At 39.4% G+C, this 17,218-nt stretch overlaps 1 protein-coding gene across 1 annotated transcript in view; it reads right to left on the bottom strand.

The window, feature by feature from the left end:
• Positions 1 to 13,898, bottom strand: part of LOC127372859 (rho GTPase-activating protein 23) — a 72,834-nt gene extending 58,936 nt beyond the window's left edge. Inside the window, exon 1 of the mRNA XM_051416733.1 lies at positions 13,362 to 13,898. Coding sequence (XP_051272693.1) covers positions 13,362 to 13,373 — 12 coding nt within the window. The 5' untranslated portion in view covers positions 13,374 to 13,898. The remainder of the gene's footprint in view (positions 1 to 13,361) is intronic.
• Positions 13,899 to 17,218: the final 3,320 nt, after the last annotated feature.

The raw sequence follows: 17,218 nt of genomic DNA, 5'->3' as shown, positions 1-17,218 counted from the left end.
TTAACTATATGAGGTGATAAAAATGGACTTCCACAGACCCCAAGTGGCCAAAAAAACATTAACATTGTTACAGCTTTAAGTTCAAACTTAAGCACAAATCTTCTCTTTTCCATTATAGCATTAAATAAATATGCATGTTTCCCATGCTAGTAAAGCCTCTTTGAATAGACCTTTTTTTACAGCAGTCATTTTGACATGAAATTGTAGGGTAAACACAAGTGTTACACTGATGCTAATTATCCATTTATCCGTTCCATTTAGCGTGTAGCAGAGCCTTCCAGTGAACCAACATGGACAAGATCGGAGTCTGTTTGACCTGAATGCAACACAACCTTAATTAGTATAATTGGTAAAAACCTGTGTTTACCCTATTTCATGTCAAATTGGATGCTGTGAAAAAGGTCTATGGAATATAATAATAATAACAGAAGTACAGTCTTAAGCCTAGATTTTTGTCTCATGTCTCCAATGTGAAAAAACTTTTGGTATAGTCTAATGCTCATGTTAGAGAAACCATTCAACATTTTGAGAAAATGCAGTTGGTGATATGAGAAGATCAATATTGTGTCTGTGTGTTAAGTACAGAGCTGGAGTCAGGACATGGTTAGTCTAGCTTAGCTAGAGCTACTGCACAGAAGGATGATACACTGTTTTTTGCCAAGAAATAGTAGCAACATGTAACTCCCCCTAAAACTCCCAACTGTTGTTTTCATGTCTGTTTCTCTACAGATTAAAAATTAAATGAGACAGAGGAGTTGGTCGCTGTTCTTTTTTCTTTTCTTTATATCTTGTATTTTTCTATTTTATTTTGTCATTTAATGTGTATTTCTTTTTTTCCTATCTGCTATGTACTATGTGAATAAGATAAGATAAGATATTCCTTTATTGATCCCCCTAAGGAGAAATTCAGGTTGACACAACAGCAATAGGGCAAAGTAGAGCAAAAACAGAGAAGAAAGAATATCACAAATAGAAATATTATAAATACAACATAAAATAGAAGATATAAAACTATAAATGAAAGTATAAGCCACACAATCCTCCTACAAATCCACATATTGAAACAGATCAAATCGATGGTTTTACTTTTCTATTTGTGTAAAGATTAAAAAATTGAATGAGATTGAGACATGTTGGTAACTATTTATTGTTGTTGTTTTTTTTTTAATTCAGACCGAGAGCCAGGATAGCTGAGCTAGCTTGACAATGTTAGACTAGGTTAGCATAGGTAAGATATAAAGCACATAAAGCCTCCTAAAACAACAAATTGTCGTTTTTACTCTTCTGTTTGGGTAAAGATTAATGAGTTGAGTTTTAGACATGTTAGTAGCTGTTTTGTTTGTTGTTGTTTTTACTTTGGAAAGACTGCCAAGATACTTGAGCTAGCTTGAGTCAGGACATTGTAAGGCTAGCTTAGCAGAGGCAAGGTTAAAGGGACATAACCAAAAATAGCTGTACTTTTCTGTTTATGTACAAATTAGCAGTTTGGCTACATTAGATTTAGACGTGTTGGTAGCTGCTTTGTTTGTTACTTCGCACATTATCCTCCTACAACCGCAAATCGTTGTTTTTATGTTGTGTACCTATTATTTTTTTTATTATTCTTCAGTACTCACCTTCAAGTACATTATATCCAGCTGAAAATGTTAACTACAATCCACTAAAAGGATTTTTTAAGTGCTGTAAAAAAAATGCCCTAAAAATATCCTGAAATAAGAGTAACCTTTTGCATTGTCCACACTCGGTATGCAAATTCCCAGTCTAAAACTTAGCTTGAGTACAAAAAATGAAGTGTTTTAATTGAATTTGTCCGACGTTATTCAACTTTAATGGAAAGACATCATGGATGTTCATTAGCGAAGTCTTCATCCCTTACAGACAACTGGCTTTTAGAGGAGCAGTGAAGTACCCCCCATTACATCCACAGGAAAATCCCCACAGAGAGCACATGTCAATCTCACAAAGCACAGGCCCACATACTGTACCATTACACAACAGCCTTAATCTGCTGGATTTAAACCCCACCACCACTCACCATGCTCGCCAGCTCACACTCACATGCGCACGCCCTCACACACACACACACACACACACACACACACACACACACACACACACACACACACACACACACACACACACACACACACAAATAAGTCTTATCTAGCCTGTGCTGCATCCTGTCACACATATCTGGGAGCAAAAACAAAACTTTGAATGATTACATTGTTTTAATTCAAAACAGCATAAGAACTGTTCAAGGGTGTTGCATTTACACCACTACATGTAATTTCCCACATTGTTTTATATAGGCGCATTGATGCATGTGCACCAACTGCATACCAACTAAACGTATTACAAGCACTTAAGGCTTCATGTTGCCAAGATGGTGAGTGGTATCAGGATTCATTTACTTTCTAGGCTCCTGCTTTGATTGTTGCTGCCAACCTGGCTTAGTCACCTGAAGTAAACCTGCTAATGTGGAAACACTCTGCAGGTTTCATGCTGCGCTGACTGGTGCCAATATATCTTGTCACAGTCAGTAAAAACACACAGCGCTCACTTCTTATGTGTTCATAATGGCTGTCCAAGATCATCTTCCATCGGGCACTGATATTTGCGGTCATCCAGATTGTGTTAATATGTTCAAACCTGGCATTAAAATATCATGTGCCTGATTTGATTTGATATGGCTACCGTGGTGATTTAGGCACATCACTACAATGATGACTTCAGTGTTTCCAAACACAGTGTTTCTATTGGCTGCACTGTAAAACAAAAAAATCACAAAAAATATCCTCCCCATAGGTATTTATTGTTTATTTAATAGATGTTAAATTCAAGTTTAATACAGTTAATACATTTCTAAAATTGCATAAAATTAATGACAATTAACAGTAAAATAAGTATTTTTTTGGTGCCCCAGGTTGTTGGAATATTATTGTTTTTGTACAATTTATTTATTTATTTATTTTACGGCGTAAGCCTGGTAATCAGATCTGGATATTTACAACTGGCCTGACCCAAAAATGGATCAGATCCTCTAGAGGCTGGAAGCTCAGTGAAAAGTTCATTCAGGTATTGTCACGTTCACACATTTACCAATAAACAGGCTCAAATGCAGCCAGACACAAGACTGAATAACGTGTGTATAATGTGTTACTGTTCTAATTTTTAACTAAACAAGATCATTTTAAGGCTTAGTCAAGTGGAAAGACGCGCACAGAACAGATAAGACACACACTGCCATCTGCTATGATTAAAAAATCACACTAATATAAAACAATAATCCACAAAATTTGCATGGTAAATGGCAATTTTGCTATTCTCTACGTATATATTCACTCTACATTCACTCATGATGTGTTGATGAATTCAGCCTCTAACATGTTCATAACAGCTGTTATATTTACTTTGTTTATTCATTCTAACATTTTCTAGTTTCTTTAAACTGTTATAGCGAAACTAGTCATTAAGCATGGACAGTGACCACCACTGTGGCCCAACAGACCCAGGTTTCCTTCCAAATTATGCGCAAATCTTCCAAATTTCCAGAAAATCGGCAAAATATACATTATTAATGTGAGGAAGGTTACAGTCTCTACATGCTGTAATATTTCTGTAACTGTTTATTAACTCGACCAGTACTTCTGTGCAGAATCACCATCTATAATGCAGGTTGCCAGATAGAGTAAATGAGCACAGGTTTTGGTTTTGGTTTCTGAACAGGCATGATGGTAGTAAACCTGGCAACCTGTGATGACATAACTCCAGGAAGCTGTACTTATGAAGCTACACAACTGAAGATGAAACAAATTCAGGATGCATCTTTTCTAACAATCCTTGCATCAGTAAAATACGATACGTCTTTATTATTAGAGACCCTATTATTAGAGACTCTCCTCACTAAACTGTTCAATCTTTTTAAGAAGACCAAAGACATAAATTCAAATTATCTGTACCATATTGAATTGCATAGCATCATATTGTTTTGCATTGCAATAGGGGTGAATCACATTGTGTTGCTCTGCACTGCAATAGGGGTGAATCATATCATATCACATTGGTAGTTGCTTCATATCTTTAATATATCTGATTGTTGGCAATGCATCAAGATCCCATTGGCCTCAGTGATGGTGTTGGTGCAGATACAGTATACATACAGAAACATGAGCTGGTTTAACCTTTTGGTTATTTTAAAAGTTCCTGTTGCTTCTGAGCAGCCAAAAACTTTACCGCAGGCAACTTACACATGTGGTGAGCTCATGCACACCAAGATGTATTTCCTGCGTTAAACGCCTCATGTTGGAACATCCATATATACAGTGTAATATGTGGGTAATGAACTGTAAAACACCTCACATAAAAAGGCAACTTTAGAATAAAAAAAATCACTTAAACTGATTTAAATTAAGTGGTATAGCAAAGTTTAGTCATGATCTGTCTCAGTGAGGAAGCACGCTGTCTGTGCTAAATGTTAAAATGATAAAACTGGGAGGATAATGGTTTGGATGAGTGCAGGTATGTAAGCTACAAGAAGAAGTCAAAGAGCACACGAGACAGGCCACTTTTACCAGACACACACACACACACACACACACACACACACACACACACACACACACACACACACACACACACACGTAATATGTTCTCTTTGGAGGACCCTTAGGGGGATGCACTCTGGAGAAAACCTATTATCAGGTCATGAGCAAACCCACACAAACACACACAAACACACACACTCACAGCACAGAAATAAGGCTTTCATCATTCTATTTAAAGCTCTGATGCAGCTGAATGAACTAGAGCGGAGCAAACACACACACACACACACACACTTACATTTGCTCTCTTTCTTTCTCAAATACACACATCATTACACAACGTCCACACAACCCATCCCTGTGGAGTGTGTGTGTGTGTGTGTGTGTGTGTGTGTGTGTGTGTGTGTGTGTGTGTGTGAGAGAGAGACAGCACAGATGGTACAAACAGCCGCTGTAGGTGCGAGCATGCAGATTTCAGCATGCTGATGATGTCACAGAAGAGCCCAGCGGGGCAGCACAAAGGTGATGTCAGACCTCGAGACCTCAGCAAGGACAAATACACCTGATAACTAATGATATAACATTAAAGATGATGATGACAATACTGCATGCTCTGGAAAATCATGTACAAGGAAAGATTTGGAAGTTAAAGAGAAACCATGTAAGTTTAGCTCAAGTGGTGATTACAGGACACCGTAAGGCCCTAGCTACAGCCAGTGTTTGGTTTGTTTAACTGTAGAAATATGGCGGACTCTGCCATAAGAGGACCAGCTTCCTCTGTAGATAAAATCGGCTTATTCTAAGATAACGAAAACACAACAATTCCTATTTTCAGGTTCATACCTATGAATATTATATTCCATTTCTTATAATAGATCCTCCTAAATGTTACACACTGGACCTTTAACACTAGGCTGAGAAGCTGCAGAGTCTTACCCACTACACCCATAAGTGATGCTGGCTGTGCTCTCTGGTTGTCAACGCTTATCTCTCAGTCGGACCAAAGCAAACACAGAGTAGCACCCTGGAAGAGCCATGTTGGCTAACTGCATGAAATCTGTAGCTTGCTATTGTTATTTGTGTAAATTTCCCTTGGAGTCATAAAACCTTGGGACAAATCTGAATGTTTTGATCAAGTTTAAACATTTTAAGCTAGAATGGATGGCTTATTGCCTTAATCTCTATTTGCCTTAATCAAGAGCTAATTTGCTTATATCTGTGAGTGTGTTCTTAAAAGCAGGAGGTGATGGACATGTTTTGTGGTGAGGTGGTTACTACAGTGTAACACAAGTAACAATTAGAGATACAGTCAGGGAACCGTGGGGATGCTACTTATAGAACAGTATTTATTAAAGTATCTCCCTATCATATCAGACCAGGTAAGGTTGTAGCAGCAAACCCTTGAGCAATTCACTTTTTATTTCTAAGAGGAAGATTGTGTTTCTTATTTCACAAGTTATATAGTCTGACTTTATGTCCCAAATGGACATGAAGCACTTTGTGCTGCTTTTGAAAATAAATGAATATAAAATTTGACTGTCTATGATACAATAACTGGCGAGGCTCAGGGATCCCTTTCATTTCACCACCACATTCCTCGCTCATTAAATCAGCAGCACACATTTACTATATTGTTTGGTGAAGTGTGACTAAATGCATGAATTCACTGGCAAACAATGAAGAGCTGCTGTTAAAACACGGACTGTGTGTGTGTGTGTGTGTGTGTGTGTGTGTGTGTGTGTGTGTGTGTGTGTGTGTGTGTGTGTGTGTGTGTGCACCACCAGCCTGTCTTCATTTAGTCATAGTTAAAGGGAATACTGGAAATAACTGCAGTTACATACAGTACATAATTCCCACTCCACACACAGCTTTTTCCACATTGGGGATACAGTTTTTGTTCCCAATTGGACAAGCCTTCCCCAATTGGTCTTTAGTGTGTCCCTGAGGTAGCCTAAGTCAGACCCCCACATACACACACTCATTTTAGTAGCTGCTCTTCAATAGACATACATTTGCCACTGCTACTTGGAGGCTAATGAGAGACTACATTCTACCAAAGTCATAGCTCTTTTGAAAACTGTTACAGAATGTTTTTTTTAAGGATAACCCCTTAAAAGGCTTTATTCTCTTCATCCCTCCAACCGTTAACTTACTATAAATGTAGTTACTCTCATTCTCTGGCTCGTCACTCCAGGGTCCTATATGGTTCTATTTTCAGACAGCAGTGGTGCCAATATTTCTATTGTGTTGTGCTTAATTAAATATCTTCAGAATGACATTTTAGCCATTTGCAGCTTCTATATTTTGCTTAAAATATATCATTACCTCCATCATATCAGAAACACATCTGAAACAATCATCTACTAGTCTTGCTATTTTCTCAGTTGCTGTGTTCTCAATTTCCTGAATGAACACTGAAATAATGACCTATTTAAAACATTTCAAACATTTGCACACAGTCCACAGAAAGAGAAGACAGACATTTCTAATTAGAATGAATGATCTGCAGTCAAGCAGCAATGAAATCCAAAGCTGCTGAGCTTTATAAGGCCGAGCTATTTTTAAAAATGAAGGTGAACGATGGTCACAACTGTGTCTTGTGTCTTGCATTACAGCTGCAAATGTTGCTTCTCTGTGGCAGTCAAAAATCATACAAGTGGAGCTCTAATGGATGAAACCCGTTTTTTCTGCTCAAATGAAGACTGTGGGACAGACTGAAGCTCAGTAAAAATACTAGAGGTAAGAGGTATATTGAATGGTGAATATTATAAAGGCATGTGGTCTTATTATTGAACAAAATATTGCAGTTAAGCCATATAATAAACTTAATCTGACCATCCAAGGTCCATCCAAGTAAAATGTGTATCTGGCTGCAATATACATTTTATTGTAATTATTTCAAATCCTGCTTTCATAAATACAAAGAGGAATTTAAAGATTTTAAACAAGACCAGAGTGTAGTCCGCACCAGTTAAGATCAAACAGTAGCATACCTGAGGGAACACCTTTAGCATGGCTAAAGTATACTACAAGTACATAAAAAGCTGATCGGCAGCAATTCAGTAGTTATCTGCATTCGGAAAAATATACATTATTTAATTCTACTACCGTGGAATTCCATGGCAGTTTTCCAAATAAGAGATTTGTAAGAATGTCTGTAGTAATCATATATTTCACTGTCAGGCAGCCACACAAAGACTAAATCTACAGCAGCTGAAATAAATGTGATCAAACAGATCTGTCTGTGACATGAAAACATTTGACAAGCATGCAGGAATGGGGAATTGTCATTATAATTTGTCACTGCCACCTCCTGCCTCGCTCTCCTTTGTCTCCCCTGCCCTCCCTGCTTCCATTCCTCCCTCCTCCCGCACTCCTCCCCTCTCCTCTGCTGAGTGCTGATAACAGTCAGGGTCCGGTGCTGGGATGTCGATTACAGGCCCGGATGTAAGAATAGACCGCAATGCTTTTGTGTCTCACTTCATAATGTTTCTGTAGTGTGTTTGCGCCTCTATTGAACTCAATAACAAACTTGATCACATTTAAAAACAAGTATCAAACAGCCACAAAGCATGATATTATTGTATGATTAGTGTTTATTGTAAGAGTGTACTGACTATCTTTAAAATACACACATGTTGTTGAAAATATGTATATAGCCTTAAATCTATGTGGCACAAACCCACACACAGGGGTTCCTCCCGGTGCCCCCATGTTCAAAAAAGGCCACAAAAGTGCCCCCTTGGATGCCCTTCTAGTGGACAAAAGACAATAAAATGCCCTGTCTAGGGTGCCCTTCCAGTGGAGAAAACTTAGTGCCCTCTAGGGTGCTAATCCTAACCCTGACTAAGCCGTTTAACCATAAATGCATCACAGTTTTCTGTGAGCTGGTGCCCTTTTCATTTTTTTGCCCCTACCCCTCAAACAGCCTGAGTCTGCCACTGGGGTGAAGTGCCGCAAATTTGCAACCTACAGCGCTCTTTTTCATTCCTACAGGAAGTGAAAGTTGTTCCAAACCATTCCATTTAGTAAGAGTTGAAAACAATATTGAGGAAATCAATGGTCAGTGGATTTCCAATTCTCTCAGGAGTAATAAACAAAAGATTTGATTTCAAAAGATGATTTTGGATTTGTGGATTGCGTTCACTATGATGGTTCACGATAAGTTGTGCAACGGTAGTGGCATGAGTATAGTGGCATTGGTAACGTCAGATAAAAACCACAAACCATAGTGGTTCAGACCAATCAGTGTCCTTTGAGGAACTACTGGCAGCTACGGCATGAGCTACGGGCATGGCTTTAATGATACGTGTGTGACAACATGTGTAAGAAGTGACTGCTCGAAACAAACGACGGCTGCTAGCTGCTAAAGAAGTTAGCATATATGCTGCTAGCATCGGTTACATCCGGACTGGCCAGTGTGGTTGGTTCGCTGGTGTTGGCAGGTCATTGGATGAACCATCTGTCTGTCACTGTCTAAGTGCCTGCCGTTTTCCAAACTGCTTCCAATCACGACCTCCCAGATGGTTCTGTGTAACAAACCATCTGGGACACAGTCGGGTTAGTTCTGGAAGACGTTTGCAAGTGACTTGTCATGTTGTTTAGGTCGGGGAAGTCCTTTAACCTTTATGTTGTTGTCGAGTGTAGCAGTGTTAGTAGTAGGAGTATTCTGTTACAGGATGGCGGATGCAGTCTATGATGGTGTAAATGCTCCACCTTCAGAGGCATATCATTTTTCCAAAAATACGGAATTCAAACATATTTCCTATCTGTACAAATAACCAGTCCAAACATGTTATTGGTTGCAACCCAACAAAAGTTATCAATCCAAGCACACGGAACTGCCCTCTGTGCAACTTCCCCCTTATTGTCTTTGTTTCCTTTGTCGTCGTGCCCATCCCCTCAGCTGGATGAGTCTGTAAGGGCAATGTGCTGAGCGAGATCCACATGTAAGGACACACACTGGCTCCTAGAGCACAAGTGGCCAGTGCAGTGTAATTAGAAGATATAAAGGAGAAGTCCTAGGAGAGGACTCGCACAGAGGAATTAGAAGATATAAAGGAGAAGTCCTAGGAGAGGACTCGCACAGAGGACATGTCAGCTCATTCTGAGTCACTTCAGTGAGTCACACAGTAAAGCTCATGTATGTCGACCGAACCTCACAAAGGCCTTTCTGCTGCTTCACGTAGAACACAGGACTGAATTAATAAACCTTTTCCCCTCCATCCAGTCTTTATGTTAAGCTAAGCTAACCATGTTCTAGTACTGCAGCTATGCTCATGATGGACAGTTCAAAAAATAAAAATAAATAATGTTTCTCATTTTGAAAGTCTAACTGGATGTTGCATATTCATAGTTGTTAACTTGAGGGGTACCTCACACTTTGAAGCATAGGACCACTGACCAAGCTGCGTATTTGATGAGTTGGGAGTGTGCTGTCCTCCATTACCCATAATGCAACTCGACCGCTGACAGTTCGGACAAAGATTCAGGTGTGTTATGCTAGTAGCAGCTAAAGTAGCGTCTAGCATGCTGCAGAGATCAGGAGCAGGTTGCAGAGGTCTCATAAGCTCATGTCTTTCTAACTCAACACCTCTTGATTTTATTTTATTTTCAAACTTACAGTCTTCAAACTGATGCTGACTCAAGTGACATCATCTGAGGACATTCATCAGACTTCACACAGTTCCACCTGGAGACAAAAATGGCTTCATACAACCTTGTTTCGCACGTGAAGCCTTTAGTGCAAGTTCAAGCAGGAAGACAACAGTGGCAAGGCTCCATCTACAGCATCTTAGGGGGATCTATGACTGCTTTTACAGGGCTCTTTCCCTATACATCTCTCTAATTGATGGGGTAAACGCCAAAGACTTTCTCAAATAAAGCTCCTGCATTCATGTTAACTTATATCTTTCCTGATAGAAATAAATCAGGTTCTCCATAAGTAATAATCACATTTGGTCTTGTGTATTTACATGGACTCAGATCAATACACGTCATTAAAACTTCAGTGCAAGTTAAAGTCTCCCCATAGTCAACCAGTTATAAATATTTAATCAGTCAAAAGTGCATACATGAGTCATATTGTAATAAAAGTATAATAAAAGTCTAATTTCATTGCAGTATATTAAATCTGTTTTTGTTTCACATATTGTTGGAAAGTTCATTAGTTTGAACCTGTCTCCTATTTGTTCCAGTAAATGTGTTTGTCTGTCCACAAGAGCAAGAGCAGGATATCCTGACGTTTCCACACACACAAATGTTCAACCTCCAAAAACACAATGCACCTTTCACACTTAGGCCGACTACATAGTTTCTCCATTATCCTGCCAGCCAGAATGAGTCGTTCCACCCTAACACACTCAATGCCTGCTCTATATTTAAGGATAAACTGTCCTCTATATCTAGCAGAAAGATCTCACAGACATCCCATGCTCTCTTTTTCTTGCTGTCTCTCTGTCACAGACTATGAAAAGACCATACACTCTGTCTCACAGTCTTTGCATACACACATGCATAACACAGACAGAGTAAACAGCATCACTTGAGCCGAATGGCTAAATATACACAACCTTCCTTTCTCTCAGAGAGATGCCCTCTCCCTCATAGAGACAAGACCAAAATACTCCCCTCTTCATTTCATTGGGTTTTGTCCATTGACAGTATATATAATGGACAGAGCTTCCGGGTCTGAAAAGTGAAGCCAAGTGTCTTAAAACCTGCATTCTATGTAAAAGCCAGCAGGTGGAGCTCCATTGGCTACAATAACACCAATACAATTCACTCTAGTGGAGAAATGAGCCGACTTCTCACTTGATCAGTAAACAGTTTCCTAATAAGTTTCTGGTCTCAATCTCTAGTTTCAGTCTTCTTCCATACAGCATGATGTTCATTTAGTAACTGATGGTCCCATTTAGAGTAAAACAGACCATAAAGCAGGGTATGCTTTAGAGCGTGGCTACCTTGTGATTGACAGCTCATTCTCAGTGAGTCCGTCCAGCTCTAGGTCAGCAAATATGGATTAACATTCTGTTAGTGCATTGATTATTTCTCTCCTAAAATCTTTTCACAAACATATTTTAGTGTGCTGTTTATCTGGAATATGAGATTGTGTGTGACCAGGCGAGCCGTCATTGTTTCTTGCTACAGATGAGTTGAAACTGTGCAGCCAATGAGAACAGCACTTGGTTAATTGCTGTTCCTCCACCGAAAGCCCCAGACCTTTTGGGTGTGATTTTATCCCCCACAAATTGTTACAAATTGCCTTAGCAAAAAGTGTCCCATTCTCACCAACTGAGTCACCACAGATCGCCCCCTAGTGGCCCAAATGAAATGTATCAGGTGAATGAAAGGAGATCCTCTCAACAAAGGAAACACAAATTAAAGTTGTAGCTCCTAATACAAACTCATAATACATTGTTACAGGTGGCCTAACTTCAATTGTAATTTTAGCACTCTCTACTGGGGGTAAGAAAATATAGTATATAATATATACTTGAGTATTGCAATATTTTGTTTTGTGATATTGTATTGGTTCTCGAAAAATACAAATACAAATACAGATCCCACGGTTCTGGTTGCATAAAGAAAGTAAACTTTTTTAAAACTTATTGTGCTGAGTTCTTTTTTCTATGACAGTTGTCCTAAAAGAAACAAAACAAAAAACAGCATATCGCCTTGCTTACAGGATCGCAATATTCAACATTTTGAATCAAAACTACTGTATCATGATACGAATGGTATCCCCAGATTGATGCTAATACACAGCCCCACTAGTCAGCAGTGTTGTAAACATAAATCAAGGGCTACAGGTATAGACGCTAATATTTTTAAGCATGGCCCACCAGGCTCCTACATTTAGTTGCTAAAGTGATTACCATGGCCCAAAAGTAAAACCAAGTTGAGGCCAGCTGAGGAAACTGGTGACACACATCATGGTACATTATGTCCTTAGATTTGTCATATTCTAGCCACAGGTTTCATTTCCACAAATATGTCCAAAAATGGTTGTGTTTATCCTATTTTAAAACATGTAAACATATGCACAAATGCTGCAGTAGCATTGTCTTTCCTTGCACAAAACATTAGGAGAATTAACATTTCACTTTACCATTTCAACATTGATTGTGCTTTAGTGGTTGATATTGGGAATCAAATGTAAATAAATCGAATTACCACAAAGTATTTGCCACACAGACACCTCCAGGACTTTGGGGCCCCTGAGGGTCTGGCTTCCTGGGGCAGTTTGCTCATTCGGTAATCCAGCCTTGGATCCACGTACGTAATGTTACATCATTTCTGAGTAATGATGCACTTCAAACTCTCAGAAATGTAAAGACTTGTCTTTCACTTTGGCTTGCCAAAGTTTCAAGCACATCAGTCTTACATGGTCATAGTACAGTAGCACAGACATTAAGCTGACAACAAGACAGATTTCACTTCGGTACATTTTCGGTGATGTAACAATTTAACCTTCTTCTGTTGTTGCACCCACTTTGACTTTTTCTGCATAAGATCTACAGAGATGCCTGAAATGTCAAAGTAAAAAAACTCATACAGCTTCTCTTGAGTGTTCGCATCTCTGGTTAGTGCCTGCATGCTTGGTAATAATGTGAGAAGCCGCAAGAGAGAGACAAAGAAAGAAAGGGGCATGTTTTGGTTGATAAAAACTTTAGGTTAACTCTGCCTGAGTGTGTTTCAAATGCATTCAAATACATTTTGTGTGTGTGTGTGTGTGTGTGTGTGTGTGTGTGTGTGTGTGTGTGTGTGTGTGTGTGTGTGTGTGTGTGTGTGTGAGAGAGCGCCTCTCCTCACCTGCTGGGCCATGGTGTTCAACAGGACTTGGGCTGGCTCCTGGTCCTCAGCATGGCTTGTGAAACCTCAGGTTGGTTCTCGGCAGATGATGTTGTGGTTTTGATGATGAAGGGGTGTGGTGGGAGTTCACTTCACACACACACATACACACACACACACACACACACACACAGCTTCAATGTTGTGTCACTCGTGTCCCCGGTTTGTTTCAAACCCACACGCTCACACACACCACCTCCTCCTCCTCCTCTGTGACAGCACTGTCCTCTGAAACGATCACTCTTGAAAACACAGCACTTCTCTTTCTTTTTCTTCCCCCTTCTTCTCACTCTCCTTCCCTCTTCCTGTCCACAACCTGTGTGTAATCCCCTGTTTCTTTTCAACTGACACAGAAGGAGAGAATATGTCAGAGGAGCTCGTATCCCTTTATTTTTGTCCTCCACGCTTCTGTCTTCCCTGCTTCAGTATCTGGTTTGTTGTAATCTGGGCTCACGCCGCTCGCTGCCTCTCCTTTTCCTACTCCTCTCTCTTGCTCTGCTCTCTCTCCCTCTCAGCTGCTCCCCCTCCTCCCCCTTCCTCTAAAACCCTCCTCCCTCACTGTACACACAGCGTTGGTAAGAGACAGAGGGGAGGGTGGAGGGATCAGAGGGATAGAGTATGTGTTTACCATGTGACCTGATGGTGTAGTAGGATTCCCCCAGCAGCTGTCACACTCATTCCTTCATACTGCTTTACTATGAGCTCCATACACTCCCATTGATGAGCGGTGTTAGTAAACTGTCAATGGAGCAGGGGTACTTAGAACCAGTCGAGTCCCAGCTGCATAGTGAAACACAGAGAGGAATTAATTGTCATATACTGTAGGTCCCACCCTTAAGAGGTAAATTATAATTTTTAAAGTTGCACCAATTCATATGGATCACTCATAAGCTGTGCCACACAAATCTTAAACCAAATTTCAAGTAAATCCGAAAAGCGAATTGAATGCTAGTTCCATCCACCGCGATTATAGACCTTTTTCACAGTAGCCATTTTGACATGAAATAACAGGGTAAACACAGGTGTTACCAATGTTACCAATTAAGGTAAAGTTCCATTCAGTGTAGCAGAGCCTTTCCAGTGAGCCAACATGTACAATAACAGCACATGGAAGGCCTGTCTTGTCTGACTTCTCTTTATTACTGCCAGATCTCAGATTTTAACTTGGTGAGCACATTGGCATTATAGGGTTAGGGGATTACAAAAACTACAAAAATAAAAGTATTTACACACCAAGTCTGAATTTACATTTATTACATTTTCTATTGTTCGCACAAGTAATCATCAGCCTTCTCAAAAAAGATGAACCTGAGCACAGGCCGGTCATAGATGACTTTGTTAAATAGCGTGACGAGGCCTTTCTCAGTGCCAGAATGAAAAATGGCAAAAGAATTAGGGTCAGGGTTAGGTTGTGTTCAGGGTTTGGTGTGTGCTGAATTGGGCACCATTTTTGGTCCAATTCAAGCACTGACCTTTCTCAAATTAAAATACCACAAAGACCAAGGATATGGTCATTGATTTCAGAAGGAAATCATCCCACCCACAATCTCAGACCTTCATCAAAAGAACTGTCATTTAATTTATCAAACAGTATAAATATCTTGGAATAGTCATCAATAATAACTTGATGCAGTCTGTAAGAAGGCACAGCAACGTTTCTACTTCCGAAAGAAGTTACATTTCTTTGAAGTTTATGTGGATGGGAAAATGAAGGAAAGTCATTTATTGAATCTGTTCTTACTTTCTCTGTGATTGATGGTACCGCAACCTAAATATAAGACATAAAAATCAGCTGAACCACAGGTTAAGGTGGCTGGGAAGGTGACCGGTATCCCACAGAACCCCCTGATGGCTATCTTTGATCGGCTGGTTCTCCGCAAGACCATACTGGACTGTATAAACCATCTGCCCCTTGAGTTTGAAACCTTTCCCTCAGACTGTACATTTAAGTTTGAAGTGCAATAACCCTGCTTAATTTGTAAATGTAATTAAAAAATTTAGCAGTATTTTGTTTCTCATCTGGGACAGACAAAACCAAGCAGGTAGTTAAAGCCTTGGGTTTCTATGGTTTCTTGCACACCAAAGTTTTAACTTTGGTGTGCATCATCAAAGGAAAAAAAAGGGGTTGTGTTGTCTTGCCCAATTTTGTGAGAGACAATGAAATCTGTGTCTGTTAAATGACATTAACAAGAATCTTGGTTATAACAAACTGGAATGATCATCAACACCAGAGATATGTATTAGAAAGATATTAGACATGTATTGAAATATTTACACTATATCAACATAGAATACCCAATTTGTAATATCAATGAATATGAAACAATAAACCATTGGCTGAACCGTGCAAACCTGGGAATAAAACAACAATCAACTAGACTTCAACCCAAAGTATCTTTATATTTTTATTGGCCCTGATTGGCTTTAATATTTTTCATGACAAACAAATAAACATGCAAGAAAGAAAAAACAACATGAAAATGTACACAGACCCCTTGGCAGAATTGCTGATTTAGACCATGTATGACATTAGGCCTATAATAAAACCCAGAATACCACAATATCACTGCTGCTACTACAAATAAATCATAGGCGCTCTACCTTGTGTGAAATCAAATAAAAAAGTTACAGAATTGTATTTATTTCTTGATGAGTTGAACTATGTTATCAATCACACTATATTATATCAATTATACACAAGGTAGTTAATACTGACTGGACTAGATCTGATTTTTATTAGTGTGTGGACCCATCACTCTGCACCAAAATAAAAGCAGCTGACAGAAATCGAAGAATACTAAAACATTTGAAACATATTAACCATCATAAAAACACAGTAACACACACATGCACAGAGTCATTCTATCCTTGAGGAATGAGGAAAAGGACATCCTGTGGTGCTTCCCCTGAGCTGTATAGCTGGAAACTCCCACCCCACAACAACAGGAACGGGCAGGAGCAGCAGCCCTGTGTTCTCCACTTCACAAATCACTCTCATTACTCCTGTTGCACAGTACTTTAGTGCTCACATGCACGTGGCCTGGAAAATAAGCATCCACCAGAGTCATTTAATTTATGGCTTCTCTATTTCTCTCTTCGATAATTTTCCTGCTGATTTCTACTAATTATTGCCACTGGACACCACAGCCCTGAATACACCCTAACTTTTTATTAATTACTCAGTTTAATTGGGGTGTATTTAAACAAAATGTGGGAGTTATCAGATAATTGTGTGGAACAAAGAGTAATCTCAGATGCTGGAGAGAGGGTGTGAAAATGGACAAAAAAGACAAAAACTATGGAAGGTGAATGGCACCCTCTGGTGCACAATACATGTACATGAACTCAAATGCACAAAGACTCCATTGACCTACGTCCATTCCTGCTCCCTGAGATCCTCTGATGCATCGCTCCTAATTGTTCCTATATGGGTTTTTTTTGCAGCCAACCACTGCTCACCCAGTCTACTACACTTGTATTTTTACTACTTTTGTAGTAGAAATACATTGAAAGGGCTAATACAACCCATTAAATGCACTTTTGAACTTGACAAAAAGTGACTTCAACTGCTTCCATTTACTGAAAGTCTTTTTTGTCTCAGAATGACTTCATTTCACTTATAGTGGTTATATTTTTAAACATATTGAAATACCTTCAAAAGGGCCATGATTCACGATTGGAGCCAAATGCAAGACAGCACTGGCTGCAGGATGGCCTCAGTGAGTTCAGTTTATTACAACTTACTGGCAGGTGCAGATAAACAGATACCAGTCCAAGAAAAGCAAAAGTGAAAATCCAACAAGGCAACACAGGGAAAA

Source organism: Dicentrarchus labrax, unplaced genomic scaffold, assembly GCF_905237075.1.
Source record: "Dicentrarchus labrax unplaced genomic scaffold, dlabrax2021, whole genome shotgun sequence".
NCBI lineage: Eukaryota > Metazoa > Chordata > Actinopteri > Moronidae > Dicentrarchus > Dicentrarchus labrax.
Note: the sequence above shows the minus strand (reverse complement) of the source record. Positions and strands in the feature narration are given on the sequence as shown.